Here is a 27573-nt window from a genome sequence, read left to right as displayed (position 1 = left end):
TAGTTTTTACAGTTAGATCAAAAATTACTGATTTGGTTATACTATTAGTAATACAGTGGTGCCTAGCAAGACGAAAAGAATCCGTTCTGTGATTCTCTTCGTCTAGCGGTTTTTTCGTCTAGCGAAGCAAGCCCATTGAAGGATTAGCGGATTAGCGCTATTAGCGGCTTTTAGCGGCTTTTAGTGGCTTATCTGCTGATCGGATCAGCTGATAAGCGGCTTAGCGGCTTAGAAAAAGGGGGGGGGAGGAAAAAAAACCAGCAGGAATTCGCAAGACATTGTCGTCTTGCGAAGCAAGCCCATAGGAAATTCGTTTTGCGAAGCACCTCCAAAACGGAACACTCTTTCGTCTAGCGAGTTTTCCATCTTGCGAGGCATTCGTCTTGCGGGGCACCACTGTACATAGACAGATAATTATGAAATTATTGTGAGGTTTAATAAGTTAACTGTTTATATTTGGACAACTTTTCTGCTGTACTTTATTGGAAGGAGAAAAATAATCATTTCCTTTATAACAATTCAAACAATTTATTTAACGAAAACAGTAACGTTATAGCATATGTATCCGTGTTTGTTAACTGATGTGCTTAAATGGTGTAAAAAACACACACACACCTTACACTGAGTTTCAGCACACATGAAAAACTTAAAACAAATCCTTATTTCCTGATGAATGGCCGTTGGATGATAATGTAACTTAAATAGAAAACTATCTTTAGAAAGATTTTTTTCCTCCAAAAGCATTTAATTTTGAAAATCAAATTTAAATTTTGAAAATCTGATTTATATTTTAAAAATTGATTTGAAAATCTGATTTTAAAAAATCATTGATTTTTATCCACCCTGCATTGTTTTTATGTACAGTTATGTACAGTGGTACCTCGGGTTAAGTACTTAATTCGTTCCAGAGGTCCGTTCTTAACTTGAAACTGTTCTTAACCTGAAGCACCACTTTAGCTAATGGGGTCTCCTGCTGCCACTGCGCCGCTGGAGCACGATTTCTGTTCTCATCCTGAAGCAAAGTTCTTAACCTGAAGCACTATTTCTGGGTTAGCGGAGTCTGTAACCTGAAGCGTGTGTAACCTGAAGCATATGTAACCCGAGGTACCACTGTATCTTTAACCATCAGCTATCCACTTGCCAATACCTGCACATGCAATATTTTAGCATCTGCTGTATATGCAAGTGAGGTTACTCCACAAATGAGCCAATCCACACTAAATCAGTAATTCTCATTTCTAAAATAATTCTCTTTCTTTCTTTCTGAATATGAAAGCCCAATAGCTTTTACTAGGCGTTTTCCCTTTTATTCTTATCTGCGCAGTTCGCTGCGTCCAAGCTTCTGTCCAAACCTCTTAAGTTTCCGGTCCAAACATCTCTTCTCGTCGTCTGTTGTCCATTCTAAAATAGGACCTTGCAGTTTCTCTGTTTGCTAAGAAGGACTCCTTTCAAACTTATCATGTTCTGACTTGCTTCCTCAGGCATTGTCAGCTGTGAGGAGCCCAGTATTGACCCTTCCGCCAGCAAACATGTCTCAGTGGCAACAGATCCAGAAGTTGGACGGATCCTACCTGGACCAGGTGCATTACCTTTATTCTGAAGGCTGCCTGCCCATGGAAGTACGAGAGTACCTTGCCTATTGGATCGAGGAACAGAACTGGTAATGCCACTTGGGTCGCTGTCAAGAAAGGAAACTCCCGTTTCCTGGCTATTTCTCTCCCCCCAACCACCAACATTATGGGTTCTCCACCATTATGGCTTCTCCATTATGTATGGTTAAAGGTAAAGGGACCCCTGACCATTAGGTCCAGTCATGACCGACTGTGGGGTTGCGGCGCTAATCTCGCTTTATTGGCCGAGGGAGCCGGCGTACAGCTTCTGGGTCATGTGGCCAGCATGACTATGCCGCTTCTGGCGAACTAGATCACCACACGGAAACACCGTTTACCTTCCCGCTGGAGTGGTACCTATTTATCTACTTGCACTTTGACGTGCTTTTGAACTGCTAGGTTGGCAGGAGCAGGGACCGAGCAATGGGAGCTCACCCCGTTGCGGGGATTTGAACCGCCAACCTTCTGATCGGCAAGTCCCAGGCTCTGATACATTTAACACACTATGATATACCCAGGCCATTTCCCCCCCAGCCGTAACTCAGTTCCGGCACCTCTCAGGTGAGCTCCATTTCCATTATAAGAGAACAAGGGATGTGTTCATTGTCAGTTCCGGCACCTCTTTTTTAAAGAAAAATACCACTTGATAACCCTCACAGAATTATGAGAGCTCTGCTTTGTCATGGATGCTGAGAGTTTTTAGGAGGTTGGAAATCAATGGCTGAAATATTTTTGTGTTTTCCTATTGTACTGTTTTGTTCTGTTTTATTGAGTTATGTGCTGTGTGTTTTATTTTGTTTTGTTTTCTTTGTGTGTCTGTGTAGTTTATAAACCAATAAAGAATGATTATTATTTTTTAAAAAAGAAAGAATTCTTAGGAGACGCCCCGATTCCATTCACGGAGCTGCAATTCTCAAAGTGGTTTAACAATCAATACCTCTTCACAGGGAACACTGGGAATTTTAGCCCCATAAGGGAAGCAACATTTTATGTTGTGTTGTTCCCATTCCTCACCCACACACCCTGGAATTTATTTGCTGCCTCACCCACCCACCCCATTTTCCCCATCAAATAGCAGTGACTCTGTCACTGGGAGTCCCAAGTGCGAAGTACTGCGTCTCCTCAGCTGCTCTTGGTTTTGACAAGGAAAGCACCCTTGTGGCCAAGGTGGATTTGATTTAAATCAAATCGATTTAAATCACTAGTCAGTTAGACTTTATTTCAGTCATTATTATTTTTTACAGAAAGACTCATTCTTGCTGGTATAATCTTAATATTTACAACCAGATGGAAGTTTCATTTTTGGAGTACTAAATTTTTCAGAGTACAGTGGTACCTCGGGTTGCATACGCTTCCGGTTACAGACTCCGCTAACCCAGAAATAGTACCTCGGGTTAAGAACTTTGCTTCAGGATGAGAACAGAAATCATGCTCCAGCAGTGCAGCGGCAGCGGGAGGCCCCATTAGCTAAAGTGGTGCTTCAGGTTAAGAACAGTTTCAGGTTAAGAACCACTGGTACCTCGGTTAAGTACTTAATTCGTTCCGGAGGTCTGTACTTAACCTGAAACTGTTCTTAACCTGAAGCACCACTTTAGCTAATGGGGCCTCCTGCTGCCACCGCGCCGCCACTGCACGATTTCTGTTCTCATCCTGAAGCAAAGTTCTTAACCTGAGGTAATATTTCTGGGTTAGCGGAGTCTGTAACCTGAAGCATATGTAACCTGAAGCATATGTAACCCGAGGTACCACTGTCGTTTTTACGGTTATATCAAAAATTACTACGACTCCCATCATCCCTAGCTTAGCAGGACCAGTGGTCAGGGATGATGGGAACTGTAGTCCAAAAACAGCTGGAGGCCTAAGCTGGGAAACCTTGATCTACAGTCATACCTCGGGATGAATACGCTTCAGGTTAAGCACTTTCGGGTTGTGCTCTGCGGCGACTCGGAAGTAACGGAAGGCGTTACTTCCGGGTTTCGCCGCTCGCGCATGCGTAGACGCTCAAAATGATGTCACACGCATGTGCAGAAGCGGCAAAACGCGCAGTCGTGGATCCCGTTCACATCCAGAGGTACCACTGTATATCCTTGTTTTTGTGCATTTGTGCCAAGGATTCACCCTCCCTCTGCCATTTCTCCTTTGTGTTCCTTTCAGGAACGAAGCGGCACGATCCGACCCTTCGCAGGCTTGCAGCCTTCTCCACACCATGCTGGGGCTACTCGACGATCAACTCGGACGTCTCGTTTTGGGGGAAGAAAACAATTCTAACATGGTCCTCAAGCACAACCTGCGCCGCTCCAAACTCAACCTACAGGTATGGGCCCGGGGTGTTAAGTTTTTATGCATGTTGGAGGGCTGAGCCGAAGGGAAACAGCCAAAGGTGAACTAACATTTCCCTGGGAAGATAGGCCGTGGAGAAGGCAAAGGCATACAAAACTATAAAAACCAGTTTAAGACTCCAAAATTCATGTAAATGAAATTCTATATACAGTCGTACCTTGGTTTTCAAACAGCTTAGTTCTCTAACGTTTTGGCTCCCGAATGCCGCATACCCGGAAGTGAGTGTTCCGGTTTGCGAATGTTCTTTTGGAACCCGAACATCGGACAGGGCTCCCAATTGGTTGCAGGAGCTTCCTGCAGCCAACCAGAAGCTGTGCTTTGGTTTCCGAACGTTTTGGAAGTTGAACAGACTTGTGGGACGGATTCCGTTCGACTTCCGACGTACGACTGTAGTAGCACTGGTGCTAGAAACAATGGCTTTGGCATCCAGTGTTTTCCATACGTTGATGGAATCCCGAGAGTAGATTTTTTGGGGGGGGTTGTAGAGGGAGAATCTCCACCCCCCATAATTTGTATTAAATTTTCTGTTTTACATTTTAGAATATTCATTTAAACAGGCTTAAAATGACTTCCCTTCTTCTCTTTCCACGGTTCATCTTGCATAACATAAATCCCTGCATGTTCTACAAAAACTAAACCATTCAGTATTCCATTGTTACATCCATCAAAACGTATTTACACTGTTGAATTTATCTTAATTATGCCCACGTTTTCAAATACAGTGGTGCCTTGCAAGACGAAAAGAATCCGTTCTGTGATTCTCTTCGTCTAGCGGTTTTTTCGTCTTGCGAAGCAAGCCCATTGACGGATTAGCGGATTAGCGCTATTAGCGGCGTTTAGCGGCTTATCTGCTGATCGGATCAGCTGATAAGCGGCTTAGCGGCTTAGAAAAAGGGGGGAGGGGAAAAAACCAGCAGGAACTCGCAAGACATTGTCATCTTGCGAAGCAAGCCCATAGGATATTCGTTTTGCAAAGCACCTCCAAAATGGAAAACTCTTTCGTCTAGCGAGTTTTCCGTCTTGCGAGGCATTCGTCTTGTGGGGCACCACTGTATACACAATCTCTCTCTGATATTCCTTGTTTCGGTGGGCAGACAGCTCTGAAAAGAAATCAGTGAAGTCTAAAAATCTTGAGAAGTAAAACAGTGCCTAAAAATGTGCAGTCCAACTGCCACATTTAAAAACAGCATACCGTATTTTTCGCCCCATAGGACGCACCTAGTTTTTTTTGGGGGGGGGAATAAAGGGAAAAAAAATATTTCCCCCCCAGGTGCAGGTCTGGCGCGGGGGAAGCCCAAGCTTCCCCAGCCCCGAGAACAGCCTGCTATCCGCAAGCCTAGGGAGCCCGGCGGGAAGTTGCGCTGGTCTCCCCAGGCTTTCGGAGAGCTGCGCGAAGCCCGGGACTGCAGGCAGCTCTGCGCAGCCCTCTGAAGTCGCACCGGTCTCCCGAGGGTTGCGCAGAGCTTCCTGAAACCTGGAGAGCGAGAGGGGTCGGTGCGCACCGACCCCTCTCGCTCTCCAGGCTTCAGCGAAAGCCTGCATTCGCCCCATAGGACGCACACACATTTCCCCTTCATTTTTGGAGGGGAAAAAGTGCGTCCTATGGGGCGAAAAATACAGTAATACCTGAGATTAAAATCACAGAGTTTAAAAGGTCTGTGAGGAGAACAACAAAAAAATCCTGGCAGAACTCAAGTTTTGTGGCAGGGCATTTGGCCACTGAGAGACCTCTGTTGAGAAGGCCTAGGACTGTACTGTTGTTGTTTCTTAGGTTTCTTATCCACTCAATGCAAAATTAAAGTTTAAGGAAGATTGGGAAACATTTATTGACTACAGTGGTACCTCGGGTTAAGTGCTTAATTCGTTCCGGAGGTCTGTTCTTAACCTGAAACTGTTCTTAACCTGAAGCACCACTTTAGCTAATGGGGCCTCCTGCTGCCGCCGCGCCGCTGGAGCACAATTTCTGTTCTTATCCTGAAGCAAAGTTCTTAACCTGAAGCACTATTTCTGGGTTAGTGAAGTCTGTAACCTGAAGCGTATGTAACCTGAGGTACCACTGTATATGGAAAAGAGCTGTGTAGAGCCAAAAACACTGGCAGCATTAAGATAAATTCCAACAGAGTGAATAATTTTGGATGGATGTAAACATGATTTGAATGGTTAGAGTAAAATATGCAGGGATGTATGTGATATGTAAAATGAACCATGGAAAGAGAAGAGGGGAAGTCACTGGATATTCTAAAGTTTGTAAAATGTTTATTTGAAATTGTGAAACAGAATTTAATAAAATTATTACACACACACAAAAAATGCAAAATTAAAATTGGTTGAAACAACTTCATAATTGGAAGAATGGGATGAGTCAGTATGTATATGTGCATTTGTGTGTGTTGTATTGTGGGGAAAAACCTAGGTGGACTGAAGCCCACTTTATCGTATACACTGAGGTATATCTTTAATATCTTCAATATATTCTCAGTTGGCAGAGAGGGAGAGGTAGGGGATTCATATTTATGTGTGTTACACACACATGCATGAGCAGAGAGAGAGAGAAAATGTGAAATGCAAAAAGCATAGAATTCCTCAAGGTTGTGATGTGATGTAACCTTTGGGTATAGGGCGGTATAGAAATAAATAAATATCCCCCCTTTCTGTTTTTTATTGAGTTTTGTGCAAATATAAACAAGACGAGACATAGCAAACAAATCTACAGAAAACAAAAAAAAAAAGAAAAAAAGAAAAAAAGGGGGGGGGGGAGAAAAGCAAATCATGAACAAAAATGAAATGAATTTAACTATACAATACTATCCAAAACATCAATTCTCAAACAAAATACTTTCCCTTTTGGAATAGATCTCTTTTGTTATCCTATTTTCAACTTCCATCTACCTCTCCACAATTCATTCTATCTCTCTGATACGGTTTTTTCCTGTATTTCAATTCCTGTCCTCATCTTGGAAACATTTTTTCTATTTACAGATTTATTCTAGGCACAACCATATTTTGCTTGTTGAATCTTGTCTCATTAGACAAATGTTAAAGCGTTCCCACTCCTTTTGGACTAAATCGATTGCTTTATTCCTTAATTATTTGGTCATTTTTGCGAGTTCCAAGTATTCGCTTAACTTTAATTCCCATTCTTCTCTAGCAGAGATTAAATGAATGATTGAATGAATGTGGGAAGTACCTCCTCCTCCTGTCAGTACTGTAACCGGATTGTTGCAGCATGCTTGCATGTCCTTTTGGGTCATTTTGCTGTGGCCTTGCCTTCCAGGCCAAGTATCAAGATCATCCAGAGCAACTGGCCAACTTCATCGATGGCTTGCTGAGAGAAGAGCAAGGGATCCTCGCAGAAGCCTTGGCTGGGTCGCGGGTAAGAGAAACTCGCTTATAATAAAATAATAACAATTTATTATTTATACCCCGCCCATCTGGCTGGGTTTCCCCAGCCACTCTGGGCGGCATTCAACAGAATATTAAAATACAATAACCTATGAAACACTAAAAGCTTCCCTAAACAGGGCTGCCTTCAGATGTCTTTTAAAGATAGGATAGCTGCTTATTTCCTTCACATCTGAAGGGAGAGTGTTCCACAGGGCGGGTGCCACTACCGAGAAGGCCCTCTGTCTGGTTCCCTGTAACCTCACTTCTCGCAACGAGGGAACCGCCAGAAGGCCCTCAGTGCTGGATCTCAGTGTCCAGGCAGAACGATGGAGGTGGAGTTGCTTGGTGTTCATGCTGGGCTGTCGTATCTGCTCCTTGTGCTACAGTTCTCCTCATCCTCCTTCCGAGCGGCACAATGTCTCTTGGTCACAGCCCTAGTTTGTTGGAAGCTTCCGCCTCCTTAATTTCCTCCCATCGTTTGCTCTCAGCACACGCTTCTCTTCAGTACAGTGGTACCTCAGGTTAAGTACTTAATTCGTTCCGGAGGTCCATTCTTAACCTGAAACTGTTCTTAACCTGAAGCACCACTTTAGCTAATGGGGCCTCCCGCTGCCGCCGCGCCACCACTGCACGATTTCTGTTCTCATCCTGAAGCAAAGTTCTTAACCTGAAGGACTATTTCTGGGTTAGCGGAGTCTGTAACCTGAAGCGTATGTAACCTGAGGTACCACTGTATTTATGCCACGAGTTGGCAAGGTGTACCGGCCATGGGCCGAATCACTCCCACAGAGATTGTCCGTGGCCCGGTCTGGCGCAGTGCGATGCTGGAAATCGCATCTGCGCATGTTTGCGGTGCCGGAAATCGCTTCTGCACATGCCCAGACGCCGAAAATCACACATGCGCAGAAGCAATTTTTGGCATCTGGACATGCGCACACGCAATTTCCGGTGCGGCTCGGTTCAGGGGTGGCTTATGAGTTGGTAAAACAGTCTTTGTGGGCCTCATCTGGCCCATGGGCCACACGTTGCCGACCCCTGATTTTCACTGAAAGTGAGCCATACTAGTTACTAAATTGTACAGTAGTACCTCGGGTTACATACGCTTCAGGTTACAGATGCTTCAGGTTACAGACTCCGCTAACCCAGAAATAGTACCTCAGGTTAAGAACTTTTTCTTCAGGATGAGAACAGAAATTGTGCTCTGGCGGCGCGGCAGCAGCAGGAGGCTCCATTAGCTAAAGTGGTGCTTCAGGTTAAGAACAGTTTCAGGTTAAGAACAGACCTCCGGAACAAATTAGGTACTTAACCTGAGGTACCACTGTACTGTGAGATTCCTTTACTTGCTTTTTTTGCATCCATGTTTTCAGTTTGCATCTTAGAACTGAGCTTGGCATTGGAAAATTTGCCAAATCTGCGCTCTCTCTCTCTCTCACTCACACACTGGTGTTATGGTAGTGAATAAAAGAATGGTCCAGATAAACGAGTAATAAGAGCAGTGATGTGTGGTTGACAGAAAGAAGAACAGGGAAGTATTCATGTAAGGTGCAGGTGGTCAGTCCCTTTTGAATTTGTTTTTCAAATGAATTTTCACAACAGTGAGGGCTAGAAACTTTAAAATGGCTGACACCTTTGGGGCTCTACAACAGGCTATCTTTCTGTGTGCGTGGAACTGGAGAAGATGGGGAATCCTAGGCACATACTATCTCTGTGTGCCTTCTGCAGTGATGATCCTCAGCACCAGTTCATAGTTTCCAAGTCCGACTGTTTTGTTTCCTCTCCCTCCCTCTGCAGGCACGGGTGGAACCACCCCCCAGTGCCTCTGTGGTCCTCAACCCACATCACAACATTGAGAGCCGGCTCATGGATATGCGAAGGGCTATTCAGGTGAGAGTGCGTGTGTAATACCTGCTGGGTTGCTTCCCTTTCGTTGCAGTGTTAATTGCAGGGATTTCCAATTCTCGGATGTGTTAATTCAACGGATCCTGTACGCCACCCATTTTGTGTGCGATATGCTGTGATCCTCTTCCTGACCCTGTTCATGCAGTAGATGCCAGGAGCTATAGCTGATATAAATGCAGTGTATTTGTACAGATCCCCTCCCATGACCTGTTGCAGGGTTTAATTTAGTTGTTGTTGTTATTATTATTATTATTATTATTATTATCGTAACGGGGTGAGCTTCCGTTGCTCGGTTCCTGCTCCTGCAGTTCGAAAGCATATCAAAGTGCAAGTAGAAAAATAGGTATCACTCCAGCAGGAAGGTAAACGGTGTTTCCGTGTGCTGCTCTGGTTTGTCAGAAGCGGCTTAGTCATGCTGGCCACATGACCCGGAAGCTGTACGCCGGCTCCCTCGGCCAGTAAAGCGAGATGAGCGCTGCAACCCCAGAGTCAGTCACGACTGGACCTAATGGTCAGGGGTCCCTTTACCTTAGGCTTCCTTTTCCCCCAGGCATGTTGCTGGGTGTTCCGATGGCTCTCAGGGCATGAGCATATTTCCATAATATTTGCATATTGCAATTTTTTAAATAGAGGGATGCAAATGTAAGTGGTGGGTGACTGGGGTCTTCATCCCACTATATCATTTTCATCCCACTATATCATTAGGAATATCAAAACCGTTTACAAAAATATCTGCATATAATAAAAGCACACACGCAAAAATTAAAACTGTAGCTCATCAGCTAACGGTCATGGAAAGATGGGTTCTTAATCGCCTGCGTAAACCTGCCAGAATCGAAAGGTTTTCAGCAGGCGTTTAAAGGTTGAAACAGAAGGCGCATGCTGAATCTCTGCTGGAAAAGCTTTCTGCAGGCCTGGTCCAATGACACTAAAAGCTCTATTTCCTGTTGATGTCAAAAGAGCCTCGCCAACTTGGGGCAGAGCCAACGTGCGGTTTGGTAAATGTGAAGCTTGAACGGAGCTTACAGAGAGAAATGCTTTTTTCCTGAGTAGCAAATACTTCCTGTAGGCCTATACAAATTGGCTGAGTGTTGAAATGGTTTAGCCCCTTTGGTAAATATCTCCTGGTCTAGGCCATTCCCCTGCTTAAGGGAAATTGGGAGGGGGACCCTCAAAAGTAAATAATGGGGGTCCCACCCCTACAACTTGATTTGGAATAGGCTTGGGGAAAGGGATTGTCAACCTCCCCCCAAGAGAAAATGTGTTGTTTCCGGTGGCCCCGTAGTCCAGTGCAAATTTCAGACCCTCTTTGTGCCTGTTGATGCCTTTGGGAGTGCTGAGCGGTCTGAGACTTCCCCCTCAATTTACCCGGTTGTGGAGGCGGCAACTGATGGCGGGTCTTATGTGAGGCCCTCAAATGCTGCCCCGGCAGAAATCATGGGAATTTACTGGGGCAGTATTTGAAGGTGGCCTTTTAGAGGTCTTGCCATAACATCTGTTGCCACACAGATCACAATGCGCTCCCTGTCCCACACACTTCAGTTTTTCTCTCACAACTTCCTGTTTTTTTAAAAAGGGGTAGTTGCAGTGGCGTAGCGTGGGTTGTCAGCACCCGGGGCAAGGCAAGTAATTTGCACCCCCTAACTCATGGATTTTAGCAGGGGGCAGAGAGCTGCAAGTACGAGCGCGCGCCCCCCATGTTGTGCCCGGTGCGGCCGCCCCCCCTGTACCCCCCACGCTACGCCACTGGGTAGTTGCATCCCTTCACTCCCATTTTGGGACTAGGCAGCTGCTAGTCTGGCAAGAGTTGGTTGTTGTTGTTATTATTATTATTATTATTATTATTATTATTATTATTATTAATACCCACCCATCTGGCTGGGTTTCCCCAGCCACTCTGGGCACCTCCCAACAGAATATTAAAAACACAATAAAGCATCAAACATTCAAAACTTCCCTAAACAGGGCTGCCTTCAGATGTCTTCTAAAAGTCAGATTGTTGTATATTTCCTTGACATCTGATGGGAGGGCGTTCCACAGGGAGGGCGCCACTACCGAGAAGGCCCTCTGTCTGGTTCCCTGTAACTTGGCCTCTCGCAGTGAGGGAACCGCCAGAAGGCCCTCAGAGCTGGACCTCAGTGTCCGGGCTGAATGATGGGGGTGGAGATGCTCTTTCAGGTATACTGGGCCGAGGCCGTTTAGACAACAGACAGGCGCTCGGTGTGGGAGTGGGTGGGCTCCTGTTTAGCCCTTACTCTTCAGGGTGGGTTGTCATGCGGGCGGGGTACCCCTGGTTCCCTGGAGTTGCTTACTTTGACTGAGAATGCCACCTGGTTCTGCTCCGTAGGGTCTGAAATGTTCCGTAGGCCATCTTGAAGATCTGCAGGATGCCTTTGACTTCCGGTACAAGACGCACCAGATGTTGGGTGAGGAATGCAAGAAGAGTTCACCTAGTCCAGCATCCTATTCTCCCAGTGGCCAATCAGATACCTTTGGGAAGTCTGGAAGCGGGACACAGTCCTCCGTCCACCTGTGATTTCCTTCAACTGGTATTCAGAGGCATGGCTAAGATTGGAGGAGAACTGTTCTCTTCAAAATAAAAGAATTCCTTCCAGTAGCACCTTAAAGACCAACTAAGTTAGTTCTTGGTATGAGCTTTCGTGTGCATGCACACTTCTTCAGATACACAGATGCACACGAAAGCTCATACCAAGAACTAACTTAGTTGGTCTTTAAGGTGCTACTGGAAGGAATTCTTTTATTTTGACTATGGCAGACCAACACGGCTACCTATCTGTAACTGTTCTCTTCAACTGTCCTTAATTGCTGGGGATGGTCTCTTTTAAAAACAGACAACTTGCCCTGATTTCTCTTGCAAAGTCCACAATCTTTGCCTTGCTGTCTTCTGATTTCCATGCCACATGCTTAAAAACAGCTGGCAGGGGTGTGTGTGCGTGTGTGCGCCAAACCAATGTGGTGTCTCTAATCTCCCAGCTTAGATTCTGTAGATGCCTCCATCTTTCAAATCTCCCCTTTACAAACTCTGGTGGGCTAGCCATGCCAATCTATTGTGGCAACAAATAAACAAAAAAATTAAATTGAGGCACTTTGAAGACTTACTTATTGACGGGACTTTTTGCAAAGCTAGGAAAGAGAGAGTTACTGTCAGACCAAAACAGTGACTGAAAGCCAAACTCCCTGGTCCTGAATGGGGTAACTGTGCCCCTGAAGGACCAGGTGTGCAGCCTGGGAGTCATTTTGGACTCACAGCTGTCCATGGAGGCACAGGTCAATTCTGTGTCCAGGGCAGCTGTTTACCAGCTCCATCTGGTACGCAGGCTGAGACCCTACCTGCCTGCAAACTGTCTCGCCAGAGTGGTGCATGCTCTAGTTATCTCTCACTTGGATTACTGCAGTGCGCTCTATGTGGGGCTACCTTTGAAGGTGACCCGAAAACTGCAATTAATCCAGAATGCGGCAGCTAGACTGGTGACTGGGAGTGGCCACCGGAACCACATAACACCGGTCCTGAGAGATCCGCATTGGCTCCCAGTACATTTCTGAGCACAATTCAAAGTGTTGGTGCTGACCTTTACAGCTGTAAACGGCCTCGGCCCAGTTTACCTAAAGGAGCGTCTCCACCCCCATCGTTCAGCCCAGACACTGAGATCCAGCGCCGAGGGCCTTCTGGCGGTTCCCTCATTGCAAGAAGTGAGGTTACAGGGAACAGACAGAGGGCCTTCTTGGTAGTGGCACCCGCCCTGTGGAACGCCCTCCCTTCAGATGTGAAGGAAATAAGCTGCTATCCTATCTTTAAAAGACATCTGAAGGCAGCCCTGTTCAGGGAAGTTTTTAATATTTAATGCTGTAGTTTTTAACACTTGATTGGGAGCCGCCCAGAGTGGCTGGGGAAACTCAGCCAGATGGGCGGGGTATAAATAATAAATTATTATTATTATTATTATTATTATTATTATTATTATTATTAAATTATTATAAAGAACCCACAAAGGAAGCACATCCGTAATGTGCCTTGTGTTTCCTGTCTACCCTTGCTGGCTGGCGAGACGCCAGGAACCGAACTTCCCCCAGGCAATAGTTGGCAGCTTCCGGTGGGTCGTTCTTGGCTTGGAAGTAGCTACCGCCGACCTCACCCGTGGTATTAAATGCAATTTTTCTCTTGCAGGAAGTACGCTCACTCCTGAGGTTGCAGCCCAAAGAACACGGGCATTGCAGGACATGGTGAATAATGTGAACCGTTGCCGCAAAGTGAGTCTGAACACTATCTTTCTCTCTCTCTTTTCCAATGATATTTTATTAAGTTTCAACATTTTTAACACATGCAATAAAATCACAATTTCGTCTTTTCTCTTATTTATTTTTTTTACTTCCCATCCCATTTTCCATGGAGTTGTTGTTTCTGCCCTTCTGCTGCTCCCTGTCTCCTATCAAATCATAGCCACAATATTATATTCTAATTGCTTCTGTGGCTTGTAGCTCAAATCCTGCTCCTGAGCTCATCGTACTATAGTATTTCTTTAAACTGTCTGAGAAAGGCATCCATTCTTCCATGAAACACTCATCATGAGATCCTCTTAATTTTGCCCGTCCTGCATCGTCTACCTTACCCATTCTTCTTTGGTGGGAACTTCTTCTGCCTTCTATTTCTGTGCATAAAGAATCCTAGCTGCAGTTGTTACATACATAAATAACAAATTTTGGGGGTATTTCTGCCCCTATAATCCCTAACAGAAATACTTCAGGGTGGTTGTTTTTCCCCATGCTCACTTTAAACATCTTTTTTATCTCGTCATGTATCATTTCCCAAAACACAGTGGTACCTTGGTTCCTGAACGGCTTAGTTGTCAAACAAATCGTCTCCCAAACACCACAAACGTGGAAGTAAGTGTTGCGGTTTACGAATGCTTTTCAGGAGCCGGAAATGTTCTGCTTGAGTGCAGGAAGTTCCTGCGGCCGATCGGAAGCCACCTTCTAACAGTTTTGGGAGTCAAATGGACTCCGAGGACGGTTTAAATTTGAGAACCAAGGTAAAACTGTACCCTTGTGATGTACCCTATTTTTCGCTCTGTAAGACACACTTTTCTCCTCCTAATAAGTAAGGGGAAATGTGTTTGCGTCTTATGGAGCAAATGCAGGCTGCGCAGCTATCGTTGAAGCCAGAAGAGCAAGAGGGATTGGTGCGCAGCTATCTCTCTTGCTCTTCTGGCTTCAGCAATAGCCACGCAAAGCCTCTTGAACGCGGCGGGAGCGCTCCTCCCTCTTCGCTCAAGAGGCTTTGCGTTGCTTTCTTGCTTCTTGTTTTCCTCCTCTTAAAACCAGATGCGTCTTATGGTCGGGTGTGTCTTATAGAGCGAAAAATACGGTATGTATCTTTCTCGATGTCTTCACTGTGCCAGGGACCGTAGGACCCTCTCCAGTGATGCCTTGCCGCCTTTGCCACCCCACTTAGGCCTGTGTGTGTGGGTACACTCTTACTTATTCACAGTCTTTCTACCAGGAACTGCTGGATCGGATCAACGAGCTGCTAGGCCGCTCCGATACCCTGAGGGACTTTCTGCTGGCGGAGCTAGCGGTGTGGCAAGACTGCCAGCGGCGGGCGTGTATTGGGGACAATTGTGACACCAGCTTGACAGAACTGGAGAAGTGGTAAGTCTCAATGGGAAGGTCTGCAGCAAGTTTGCATGCACCTCCAGCCTGTGCTCCTACCATCTGTTTTGCTTCGCCGTAGGTTCACCGGGAGTGCTGAGAACCTCTTCCATTTGTTGCTGCTGCTACGCACCCTGGAGGAGCTGCGCCAGAAGGTGTCCTATGAAGGAGATCCCCTGCGGGTCCAGTTGCCCCAGCAGGAGAAGCGGCTGAAAGAGCAAATTGCCTGTCTTTTGAAAAGGTGCCAAGAGGAAGGGAGGGCACCCGTCGAATAAGGGGAGACAAGGAGTGAGTAGGGAGAGATGCTGAAGATCTTTCTGCTTTCTCCCCAGTGCATTTGTGGTGGAGATTCAGCCTTCCATGCCATTGCCCAACCGCCGGCCTCTGGTGCTGAGAGCCAGCAACAAGTTCTCTGTCCGTGCCAGGTGAGGAGAGCGATCCTTAATCCGGCAGTGGCTTCCAGGTGGCGGCCGTTTTGGAATGAATTAAAAACCACTGGGCAAACACTTGGGGTTCTCCAGTTGTTGTCAGGCTGCCATTGGCCCCAGTCAGCATGGCCAGGGGGCAGAGGCAGTTCTGTCCTCCACCAGGGCCTTTTCAGTGATGGCTCCGACCTGGGGGAATGCTCTGTCCCATGAGACTAGGGCCCTTCAGGATTTAACCTCTTTCTGTCGGGCCTCTAAGACAGAGCAATTCCACCTGGCCTTTAATTTGAATTCAGCCTGATCTTTTATTTCCCTTCCCTCCCCTTCCCGTTTTATGAAGATTACCCTCTCTGAGACCCCACAGCTAATTCTCTCCTGGCCTCCTCGCTGGCCCAAGTAGGACCAATTCAGCCAGCTAGCCCTGGGGATTATCTAATTGATTTTTATTGTTATTCATGTTTTTATACTGTATTTTATGCTGCTTTTATAATTAAGTGTTTTAAAGTGTTTTAAATTTCTTGTTAGCTGCCCTGAGCCTGGTTTTGAACCAGGAAGGGCGGGGTATAAATAAAAAATTATTATTATTATTATTATTATTATTATTATTATTATTATTATTATTGCAGTGCAGCCATTTCCACCCCACTGGGCACTGAGCTTAGGGGGCACTGTGGTGTGTCGAAACTACGACCTAGTGAATTGAGCAGAACGGGAGGGAGGAATAGGGCGCCAGATTTTGGCCTTTCACAGGGCGTTACTGAAATTTGAAAGACCAAAGCCAGCCCCTTCCCAGCGCAGGGATGAATTGGACTTGGGAGGCCAGCAGGATCTTGGATGGTCAGTTTCTGCCATCCCTGATGGAAGAAGTGATTGGATCAGGAGGCCTCTGCTTAGATGCATCCAAAAGACGTATTCAGCAAAGAACATTGCAATAAAAGCCATTGGATTTTAAAATGAGGGAGCAGGGAAGATTTGGTGCAGGAAGGACAGAGGCCCGCTGTCAGTGAGGCCTGGTAGTGGGGTTGGGGCAAGGTTGCCAACAGCAGGTGGCGCCAGATCCCACTAATTTTACATTTGCTCCCATCCTCCGTCCTGCTGAAAAATGGAGATTTAAGGAGGAAACAGAGCCGGGCTCAAACTTGCCCTTACGGAGCGAAACTCCGCTGCCTGCCACTTTCGATCTCGTGGGTTATAACAAACTGTTGTTGCCACTTAATTCAGGCTCCTGGTGAAGCTCCTGGATCGAAACCACCCGATGGAGGTGAAGATAGAGATTGACCGGTGAGTTCCTCTTGGTGAAGTGCCAAGGTGTTTTTGTTTTATAGTCGCAAGGGCAGGGCTGAAGATTGCAGCGGTGCGACTTGTGGGGAGGGCGTAGGGCTGGGTCATCTTCCGCTAAAAACTCTTTCTTTTTCTTCATCTCTTGCAGGAACGCTGCTAATTTGGAAAGGTAAGCAACAGCTGTGGAAAGGCAATGGAAAATAGTGAGCCTTGCCCATTGGGAGGCTGGTGGTGGGGCACAAGCTTTGATTTGGCACCTACATGGCAGAGGAAGGGGCAGGCATTTGCTTACCCAGCAACTTGGCCCCTTGAGCCAGTGTGGTGTAGTGGTTAAGAGCGGTAGTCTCATAATCTGGGGAACTGGGTTCGCGTCTCCGCTCCTCCACATGCAGCTGCTGGGTGACCTTGGGCCAGTCACACTTCTCCGAAGTCTCTCAGCCCCACTCACCTTTCAGAGTGTCTGTTGTGGGGGAGGAAGGGAAAGGGGAATGTTAGCCACTTTGAGACTCCTTCGGGTAGTGATAAAGCAGGATATCAAATCCAAACTCTTCTTCTCTTGCCATCTTTCTTATTTATGCTGTTGATGTTTTGGCGATGCGCATATGCAAACCCTGCTTTCAGTCCTCTAAAAGTTTCAGGGTAGACATACACTCATACCTCAGGTTACAGACGCTTCAGGTTGCACGTTTTCGTGTTATGGACGTGCCGAAACACGAAAGTACCGGAATGGGTTACTTCCAGGTTTCGGCGCATGCGCATGCACTGAAACACAAAATCATGCTTTGCGCATGCACAGAAGTGCCAAATCACAACCCGTGGATGCGCAGACGCGGTGCTGCGGGTTGCGGGCGCTGCGGGTTGCGGACGTGCCTCCTGCACGGATCACGTTCGCAACCTGAGCTGCTTTGATTCCAATCAGTGCATCTCCCGTAACTTCCTGCTGAAATCCCATAACTCTTCATACCAAAAAAACATGTTCCAGGTTGTTGTTTACTTATCTTGCTTTTTTTGCACTGAAGTGCTGAAGCAAGTGAAAGTAAGTGGGTACTCGCTAGGTGCAAAATAAGGATCAGGCAGACTCAGCAATGGAGAATGAGAAGGTGAGGTTTATTGCCAGGCAATAAGGACCCAGTTTGGAATCTCTTCCAAAAGGAACTGGGACCCCGATTGACAGAAATCCAGAGGTCTTTATACCTGAGCAAATCACAGCAAATCATAGATCATGAGACAACCATGAGGGATTCACAATATTGTCAGCGAGAATCAGCCAATCGGCAAGCTCTTGTCACGCTACCAGCTCCTGGTCAAGCACAGAGTTCAAGTTCTGCTTTCCGATGCTTGCAGTGACGCTCTGTCTAACCTCTCCCCTAGTTATGACAGGACAGGGAGTTTGGAGATTTTGTGATTTTGCTCTTCCTGTTCTGTAGATTAATTTAGCCTGTATCTGAGGGGATTTTGTACCAGAATCTCTGATTCACGTCTTCCCTTTGTCCAGGATACACGGATGTTTGTAGGGGAAAGGTCGGCTCCTAACTTTGCTGTTCCAAGCAGTATGCAGTTAGCTAAGGCACAGCTTCCCTTTGATTTAAAATGGATTATAAAATACTGTAAGCCTTGATTATGTGTAAGCATATATGAATATATATCGAATATATTGATTACTGATAACTGATTATATGGATAGCATAGGGTTAGCCCTTCTTCCTTGCCTCAGTGCAGGTGCCCCTCCAAACGGCAATAATGTAATTAAGGTTAGAGGGGCATCGCGAGACAACTAATAAACTGGAATGGCGATTGGACAGTCCAATACAAGTTGACCACAAAAGTATTATTGTTGCATCCAATCGCATGTCGCAGAATACCTCTACAAAACACACACACCAGTTTGGAGATGGTGATGTGAAATTTGCTCACTTGCGTGGTAGGGGAATTGGCAGCAGGGAGGTGTCTTCTGGGATGTAGAAAAGGCTCGATCCAAGTCATTGCTCCTGAAAGCTGAACCCCAGAACTGGTGCACATGAGCAGAAGGAAACATGGCAGCTGGGCTTCCTATTCTGCTGTTTGAGCAGAATAAAGGTAAAGGAACCCCTGACCATTAGGTCCAGTCGTGGCGACTCTGGGGTTGCGGCTCTCATCTCACTTTATTGGCCGAGGGAGCCAGTGTACAGCTTCTGGGTCATGTGGCCAGCAGGACTAAGCCACTTCTGGCGAACCAGAGCAGTGCACAGAAACGCCGTTTACCTTCCCGCCAGAGCGGTACCTATTTATCTACTTGCCCTTTGACGTGCTTTCGAACTGCTAGGTTGGCAGGAGCAGGGACCGAGCAACGGGAGCTCACTCCATCGCGGGGATTCGAACCGCTGACCTTCTGATTGGCAAGTCCTAGGCTCTGTGGTTTAACCCACAGCGCCACCCGCGTCCCTTCTTGAGCAGAATAGCATAACAATAAAACTCAACCTGACTATAAACTTGTTACTGGCCAGCTGGGAATGGCAAGCTTTCACAGATTGTGTGTGTGTGTGTACGCGCTTTTTAAAATCTCTCCCTCATTTGTAGGTTTCGGAGGTTCAACATCTTGCCGTCAACCACCAAAACCATGGTGATGGACCGGCCCCAGGTGGAGGGGCTCATCTGTGACTTCAAGTACATTGTAAGGGCCTGGTGATGGGGGAGATGCAAAACTCTTGTATGTTTGCAGCTCTGGGATGGGAATTTGTGTTTGCGCAGCTGTGGTGGAAGAAAGACTTGACAATTCTTGACAAGTCTTGAGCTCTGGGATGACTCACTGTTACCCTGTGCCTCAAACCCCACCCACCTATCCCAATTTTTTCCTGCTACTGTGGTTGCCACACAATTCTGAACAACGTGCGGCAAAATAAATATGGAAGACATTTGGGCCAGCTCTTTTTGAGACTTTCTTCCTCCATTCTATGTGGCTCAAACAAGAAATGTGTTAGGGGGGGGGGGTTATTGGGCCATTCTTGTTTTTATTTTTATTTTTTATTTTGTGATTTTATATTGTGATTTTATTTTGAGAACTGCCCTGAGACCTGCGGATATAGGGTGGTATACAAATTTAATAAATAGTAGTAGTAGTAATAATAAAAAGAATAAAATTGACTTTCCCTGACCGTTCTTTTTATTTCCTCTGACATGATACCTAGGAAAAAGGATTCTGGATTTTTTTCAAATGAAAATCTAAACATCTTTTTCAGTTCGTTATAGATAATATTTATGTATGCAACTACGGCGGCAAAGTTATTGATTGCCAAAAATTGGAAAAGTAGCAGCGTCCCAACTAAAACAGACTGGTTATCTAAAATGATGGAATGCTTCCATATTGCTGAAATAACAGGGAGGATAAGAGGAGATACGGTACAAAAAGTGAATAAGGAGTGGGCTATCTTTAAGGAATACATCAAAATTTATGTGGAAAAAGTAGAATTTCTGACAGATATTGAGTCCAGAAAATGATAAGAGTGAAAGGAGAGTAAAGTCAGGATAGAAGAAGAGATTAAACAAATAATGAAATGTGTTTAAGCTAGTTGGAAAAATAAAGTAGCATAACAAGAACGGCTGGAAGTCAAGTCACTTGGTGGGTGTCCGTGTGGGGTAGGTGTGTAGATATGTTAATATGTACAGTATAGGTAGATATTATATAGAGTAATGTAGGTATGTTTTATGTTATGGAAAGAAGGTAGTATGTTGTGTATGTGTATCGTGTAAATGTATATGTAATGGGAATTGGGGTTGCTTGTGCGTAAACTGCAAACTGCTCAAAGCTGGTTGTATAGCTAAACCTTTCCCTGGTTTGACAGCCCTTACAACACGACTGTCTCAGTCACTGGCAGAATCCGTCAGTGGGCGTTTCCTAAACTTCCTCCAACATAAAAATTCCTTGACTCCAAGTCTCCTCCTAGATTCTCTGCGCGGAAACTTTCTGCGCAGCGTGGGCGTGCCAAGCGGAGGTCCTGTGCTCTCCCCGCTGATTTCACTGGAAGAGTCTCGGAGCCTCCCCTCCGCAGTACTCTCCGCCTCCCCTTTCTCCCTGGTGTCCCCTGGATTTCCTTCCCCAGCGGAAGCTCTCTCTCTCTCCTTGCTAGTTCCCTCCCCTGCATCATTGGAGTGTCTTACCTCTCCTCTCGCCTCTGATGGCAGTTCCCTGACAGTATATATGTGTTTTATATGTTAATAAAAATGTTTTTTTTTTAAAATTGACTTTCCCTACTCTAGCTCATGAAGCCTGGGAAAGAGCACTGTATTCCCCCATTTGCTAGGAGGCCTAAATATTTATGAAGAAGACTTAAGCCTAGTGAAGTGTCTTTTTGGGGCAGGAAGTGGGGAGGAACATAATGTATGGACCTTGGTGTGTGTGTGTTTTTTTTTAGTACACGTATGGAGCACACTGCCTCTTCTTCCCTATAGCAGCCATTTTGTGCTAGGACCCACAGCCACTTTTATAGAGAGATTAGTCCTGGTGCCTCATTTCTTTAACGCACCCCCCCAAATAATATAAAACCAACAACGACGCCCACTGGCCTTATTCACAGGCAGGTTATGGACTGAGCATCAAATGCGTGGCAGGAAGGACTTTTCCCTACCATCAATTGGGCCTTTGGCATTCATTTGCTGTAGCTTCCCTCCTCTCCCCCTTTAATAATGATTACCAGTCTCCCATTTCTCAGTGAGTTGCTCTCTGTTCTTACTCCTCCAAGCTTGCGATGACCTTTGTGGTCTACGTTTGCACGAAGATGGATCTTCTTAGAGCAGGGGTAGGCAACCTAAGACCCGGGGGCCAGGTGCGGCCCAATCGCCTTCTCAATCCACCCTGTGGACGGTCCAGGAATCAGCGTATAATTACATGAGTAGAATGTGTCTGGGGATGCGGGTGGCGCTGTGGGTTAAACCACAGAGCCTAGGACTTGCCGATCAGAAGGTCGGGGGTTCGAATCCCCGCGACAGGGTGAGCTCCTGTTGCTCAGTCCCTGCTCCTGCCAACCTAGCAGTTCAAAAGTACGCCAAAGTGCAAGTAGATAAATAGGTACCGCTCTGGCGGGAAGGTAAACGGCGTTTCCGTGCGCTGCTCTGGTTCGCCAGAAGCGGCTGAGTCCTGCTGGCCACATGATCCAGAAGCTGTACACTGGCTCCCTCGGCCAATAAAGCTAGATGAGCGCCGCAACCCCAGAGTCGGCTACAACTGGACCTAATGGTCAGGGGTCCCTTTACCTTTTTAGAATGTGTCCTTTTATTTAAAATGCATCTCTAGGTTATTTGTGGGGTCTGGTGTTTTTACATGAGTAGAATGTGTGCTTTTATTTAAAATGCATCTCTGGGTTATTTGTGGAGCATAGGAATTCGTTCATCCCCCCCCCAAAAAAATAGTCTGGCCCACCACATGATCTGAAGGACGGTGGACCAGCCCATGGCTGAAAAAGGTTGCTGATCCCTGTCAGAGGCATGAGAACAGCTTTGACTTCTGCCAGGGGGCGCTGCCCAGCATGATGGCATCTGGTTGCTTCCAGCCCTGTAAACATGTGGTTCTTCTCTTTGCAGATGCTGAAGGAGCAGAAATGCGGTTTGGGCAAAGGCAAGGGCAGCAAAGGCCTCAGTGAGGTGGGTTTGCCTTTTCCAAGAGTGGCTGGCTCAATGCAGCCGTGATGTGGCTCCTATTTGGCCTCCCAGCAGTGCTATTGCTGTTGCTCACAGGACGAGCAGGCTTAGTGGGGTGGCTTTGTAAGCACACCAGTCCGATCCGATCAGTTTATTACGGCCATAGACCAGCAGTTTTAAAATGGCAAAAAAAACAATTATAAAAGCAAGATACAATAGTTATAAGAACAAGCCGGAATAAAAACAGAGAGACAAGTGTCGCTAACCAACTAGAATTTTAGCTGCTACTGGAACGATCCAGTTGAACACTGGATTGTCGTGTGTCTAAAACGCAAGATTTCATAAAGGAAATAATAATAATAGTAGTAGTAGTGCCTCCATAAGGCTTGCTGTCCTTGATTTATCACGATTTCCCTGCGTGTAATAGCCGATGCACAGAATCGTCCTAGTGTGTAATCGGAGGGTTTCTATCTGATAACAGGCATTTTAAAGAGAAGGCCTCAGTTCTCCACAGACTTAGGTACGATATTGCCATCTCTCAACCTGGGTTTTCCATTGACTGCTGGAAATCCAAGGCTCTTAGTCAGACGTAGTACAGACAGAAAAGTGTTTTTCAAGTTAAGTGTGCTCTGTCATTATTTCTTTTATTATATTCATCCATCACTTTCCACAGGAAGATGTCTTGAAGGGACTTGTGAATCCGTAAAATACAGAACAACTTGATAATAAACTGAAAGCCAAATGCATTGGGGGTGTGTGAATACAACAATGCATACAGTAGAGTTAGTTTGCTTGGAGGCTTGGGGCATCCTCATCACAATAAACTGACATTGTACTGTATTTCATGGCCTTTTTGGCACAGACACACCTAAGTACCATATTTTTCGCTCTATAAGGCGCACTTTCCCCCTCCTAAAAAGTAAGGGGAAATGTGTGTGCGTCTTATGGAACGAATGCAGGCGGGAGGCTCTGCTCAGCGCCCCATTTAAAGAGCCGTGTGGAGCGTGTGTGTGGCTCTTAGGGGCTTTTCCCGGAGGAGGGAGAAGGGCTGCCCTTCTCCTTCCTCGGGAAAAAGCCCCCAAGAGCCGCATACACACTCCGCGTGCTCTTTAAAGGGAGCGCGGCTCTTGGGGGAGCCTTAGCCGTGCAGCCCCCCCCCCCCCCGGGCAGGGGATGAAGGCTCCCCTTGCCCGGGAGAGGCTGCGCGCAGCTATCCCAAAAGCCAGGACAGCAAGCGGGAACGCTGCGCAGCGCTCCCTCTAGCTGTTCTAGCTTCTGGCTTAGCCGCGTGAAGGCACGGGGAGCCTTCATCCTTCATCCTGCTGCCCTGCGGAGGCTTCGTGCAGCTATCCCTGGCTTTTGCGGAAGGTGGGGGAAAGGATAGAGCCGCGCGGCGCTGTCCTTTCCCCCACCTCCCAGAGAAGCCCCCAAGAGCCGCACTCCCTCTAAAGAGCATTCGGCTCTTTTGGGAGGAAAGCCAGTAGGCTTGCTTTCGCTGAAGCCAGGAGGGCAAGAGGGATCGGTGCGCACCGATCCCGCTTGCTCTCCTGGCTTCAGGGATAGCCCCGCAAAGCCTCCTGAGCGAAGATGGAGGAGCGCTCCCTCTTACCTCAGGGTGCTTTGCGTTGCTTTCTTATTTCTTGTTTTCCTCCCCTAAAAACTAGGTGCGTCTTATGGTCCAGTGCGTCTAATAGAGCGAAAAATATGGCTATTGGGAGTGTGTATACAGTGGTACCTCGGGTTACATACGCTTCAGGTTACATACACTTCAGGTTACAAACCCAGAAATAGTGCTTCAGGTTAAGAACCTTGCTTCAGGATGAGAACAGAAATCCTGCTCCGGCGGCGCGGCAGCAGCAGGAGGCCCCATTAGCTAAAGTGGTGCTTCAGGTTAAGAACAGTTTCAGGTTAAGAACGGGCCTCCGGAACGAATTAAGTACTTAACCTGAGGTACCACTGTAGTCAGTTTTTCTAACACTTCTCGCATCTGATGTTCACAACCCAATAAATCTTTAAGGTTCCAGAAAAACCTGTATAAAATAACAGACTCAACTAGGTGTGTGCCTCTTGCCTTTGCTAATTCTCATTCTCCCTCCCTCCCATAGGGATTGTTGCCTGTCACAGAGGAGCTTCACACCATCACTTTCATCCTGGACTATTGCTACCAAGATTTTACCTGTCAGCTGCAGGTATGAGGACCTCACTGATGAAGTTAGGAGTTGGTTGTGGTGGTAGTTGAATGCAGTCCTCTTACTGGCCAGGTTGCTTGAAGTTAGCCTGCTGAAAAAATGAACCTATGCTGCCAATTCATAGCAAACCAGTATGAAGTAAGCAGCACATAAGCAGCACACAAAACACTACCAAACAAACCATTCTACGTTCTAAATCTTATATTAATAATCCAAAAATTGAGAGAACAAGGTACAAGAAGCCACAAACAGAAAACTCATTCAAATTGTGTCCAAAAGGAAAATTCAGTCTTTAAAGTTCCTTTAGCCAGGCTCCTGTAGATTTCAACAAAGGTAAGTTTGATCAAACGAGGTGTCGGCGATGTTACGCTCAAGGGTTAGATATCAATGAAGATTAAATAAAATTTCTAAATAATATCTGAACAGACAAGTACAAAAGTCTCTACTTACAGTCCATATGTTACATTCCTTCTTGGCTTAAGCTACAATGTTTAATTGCTTTCTTCAGGAAATTCTCCCTCAAGATTTTGGTGTGTTTACATACATTCACTGGTGATATAAACCAAAACCTGATTAACCTTTAAACATTCATTATGTAATTTCTGAGAATATAAATACGAAAATCAATACTTGCACTTCATATGCTAAGTTCTTTCTTGACTTAAGCATTTATTTTATTTAAACACTAATAAGTTTTGCTTTGTACCACCAGTGAATATTTATAAATATATCAAAACCGTGAGAGAGAATTTACTGAAGAAGCCCAAGACTCTTCATGGGCGAAACAGGTGACAAACGCCGGCACCCTGTTTCTCTCTTGTGCGTAACATCACCAAATCTTCGTTTGATCAAACTTATCTTCGTTGAGAATATTTTTGTCACTGCGGAAGAACGAGATGGCGCTGAGAGATTGGGAAGAAGGAAGATCCATTAGGCCCATCTGTCAACTGCCTTCCTCGTGTTTTTGCCTCCGTTTGTGAATACTGGTCAAGGAGAGAGCAGAATTTGTCATATGGGGACCATGGCCTTTTTAATTTGGCCCAGGGTCTGGGATCTGCATTTATTGGTGCTCTTTCAAGATTTGTGATCTTTCTCCTCTTAGACATCCACTTTGCCAGTGGTGGTCATCTCTAATACCAACCAGATGTCCAGTGCTTGGGCCTCTATCTTATGGTACCTCATGTTCAGTCCAAACCCAACGGTAAGAAACATACTACATTTCTCTCTTTTTTGGAAGCCCTCTCTGTGGGATAGGGTTGACCCCCTAGCCAGAAAGCATTTCGTTTCATTTCACTTTTAATTTGTATACCGCCTTTTAAAATTACTATACATAAGGTGGTTCACAAGCTGAAGAAACAACAAAATACACCACAAATACACCACAAACCTTGTAACAATCTGATCCAGTACAAAAAAATCATAATAAAAACATAACTTTGAAATAAACCACTTATGTCAAGCAAAGTAATACTCAACAATCCATTCAAATATAATAGTACACAATAAATTTATATCACCTGAGGCCCTTCTTTGTGTGGCTTCTCAGCGTGAGCTTCCGGAAGGTGGCAACATGAGAACAGGGCCTTTTCTGCAGTGGCTCCCCATGTGTGGAATGCTCTCCCCAGGGAGGTCCGGCTGCTGCCTTCATTATATACCGTATTTTCCGCCCTATAGGACGCACTTTTTCCCCTCCAAAAATGAAGGGGAAATGTATGTGCGTCCTATGGGGCGAATGCAGGCTTTCGCTGAAGCCTGGAGAGCGAGAGGGGTCAGTGCACACCGACCCCTCTTGCTCTCCAGGCTTCAGGAGAGCCCCGTCGCCAGCCCCGCAAACTCAGGGGAGAGCGGGAGGCACAGCGCGCCTTTCTCGCTGTCCCCCGACTTGGCTAGAAGGCTGGCGGGAGGGAGAAGCCTGCTCCTCCCCGTCGCCAGCCCCGCAAACTCGGGGGACAGCGGGAGGCACAGCGCGCCTTTCCCGCTGTCCCGCGACTTGGCTAGAAGGCTGGCGGAGGGCTTCCCCTTCCTCCAGCCCCGCAGGCTCCCAGAGCGATGCCAAAGCTGCACACAGCTTCGGCATCGCTCTGGGGGCTGGCGTCGGGGGAAGCCCGAGCTTCCCCCGCCCCAGCCCCGCGCCTGGGGGGGGAATAATTTTTTTTCCTTTATCCCCCCCCCAAAAAAAAATCTAGGTGCGTCCTATAGGGCGAAAAATACGGTACCTTTAGGGAAGCTTTTAATGTTTAATCAGTTATTGTATTTTAGTGTTTTGTTGGAAGCCGCCCAGAGTGGCTGGGGAAACCCCGCCAGATGGGCGCGGTATAAATAATAAATAATAATAATAATAATGATAATAATAATTTTACAGATGCTTCAGGTTACAGATGCTTCAGGTTACAGACGCTTCAGGTTACAGACTGCGCTAACCCAGAAATATTACCTCGGGTTAAGAACTTTGCTTCAGGATGAGAACAGAAATCGTGCTCCGGCAGTGCGGCGGCAGCGGGAGGCCCCATTAGCTAAAGTGGTGCTTCAGGTTAAGAACAGTTTCAGGTTAAGAACGGACCCCCGGAACGAATTAAGTACTTAACCCGAGGTACCACTGTAGACAACATGGCGCTCTCCCAGATGTTGTTCGACTCCAGATCCCAGCAGCCTCAGCCCCATGGCGAACGACGGGCCTGGGATGAAGGGGACGTGGAACGTAGCGACACCTTCAGGGTTCCATGTTGGGTTTTTGTAACTCTTGCGACGTTGTGCCGGCCAGCTTTGTATCCAAAGCTTTTGATCGTCCCGGATTTCCCTCCAGCCTCATGCCCTGTGTCCCTCCTGTTCCCTAAATTGGTCTCGCCTGGCTCACCGTGTGACTTCCCTCTCCCCTCCTGTCTTTCTCTCAGAACCAGCTATTTTTCTGCAATCCACCTGCTGCCACCTGGGACCAGCTGTCCCCTGTCCTGAGCTGGCAATTCTTGGCTGCTACTGACCGAGGACTAAACGCAGATCAACTCAAGATGCTGAGAGAAAAACTCTGTGGTAATGGGGGAGTCTGGTAATGCGGGGCCCGTGTAGTGCAGTGGTTCAATTTATTTTGGAATTTCAGAACCCCACCATTTAGGACTGGGCCATATACAGTGGTGCCTCGCAAGACGAAAAGAATCCGTTCTGTGATTCTCT

The 27573-nt window shown here is 46.4% G+C and overlaps 1 protein-coding gene and 1 long non-coding RNA gene across 2 annotated transcripts in view; one reads left to right on the top strand and one right to left on the bottom strand.

Annotated features, from left to right (window-relative positions):
* LOC309526726 overlaps nucleotides 1-27573 on the bottom strand; it is a 168371-nt gene that overhangs the window by 71428 nt on the left and 69370 nt on the right. The window lies entirely within an intron of this gene.
* Nucleotides 1-27573, top strand: part of STAT2 (signal transducer and activator of transcription 2) — a 47030-nt gene that overhangs the window by 3836 nt on the left and 15621 nt on the right. The window contains exons 2-17 of the mRNA XM_082212433.1: nucleotides 1482-1660; nucleotides 3765-3924; nucleotides 7225-7323; nucleotides 9126-9218; nucleotides 11581-11659; nucleotides 13420-13502; nucleotides 14752-14900; nucleotides 14983-15141; nucleotides 15233-15325; nucleotides 16547-16606; nucleotides 16755-16775; nucleotides 19163-19256; nucleotides 22160-22219; nucleotides 24322-24405; nucleotides 25508-25606; nucleotides 27297-27432. Of these exons, the coding sequence (XP_082068559.1) occupies nucleotides 1530-1660; nucleotides 3765-3924; nucleotides 7225-7323; nucleotides 9126-9218; nucleotides 11581-11659; nucleotides 13420-13502; nucleotides 14752-14900; nucleotides 14983-15141; nucleotides 15233-15325; nucleotides 16547-16606; nucleotides 16755-16775; nucleotides 19163-19256; nucleotides 22160-22219; nucleotides 24322-24405; nucleotides 25508-25606; nucleotides 27297-27432 (1600 nt within the window). The 5' untranslated portion in view covers nucleotides 1482-1529. The remainder of the gene's footprint in view (nucleotides 1-1481; nucleotides 1661-3764; nucleotides 3925-7224; nucleotides 7324-9125; nucleotides 9219-11580; nucleotides 11660-13419; nucleotides 13503-14751; nucleotides 14901-14982; nucleotides 15142-15232; nucleotides 15326-16546; nucleotides 16607-16754; nucleotides 16776-19162; nucleotides 19257-22159; nucleotides 22220-24321; nucleotides 24406-25507; nucleotides 25607-27296; nucleotides 27433-27573) is intronic.

This window comes from Podarcis vaucheri, assembly GCF_965113315.1.
Source record: "Podarcis vaucheri genome assembly, chromosome: 2".
In the NCBI taxonomy this organism is placed as follows: Eukaryota; Metazoa; Chordata; class Lepidosauria; order Squamata; family Lacertidae; genus Podarcis; species Podarcis vaucheri.
The sequence above is the reverse complement of the archived record's forward strand: the minus strand, read 5'-3'. Positions and strand labels throughout refer to the sequence as shown.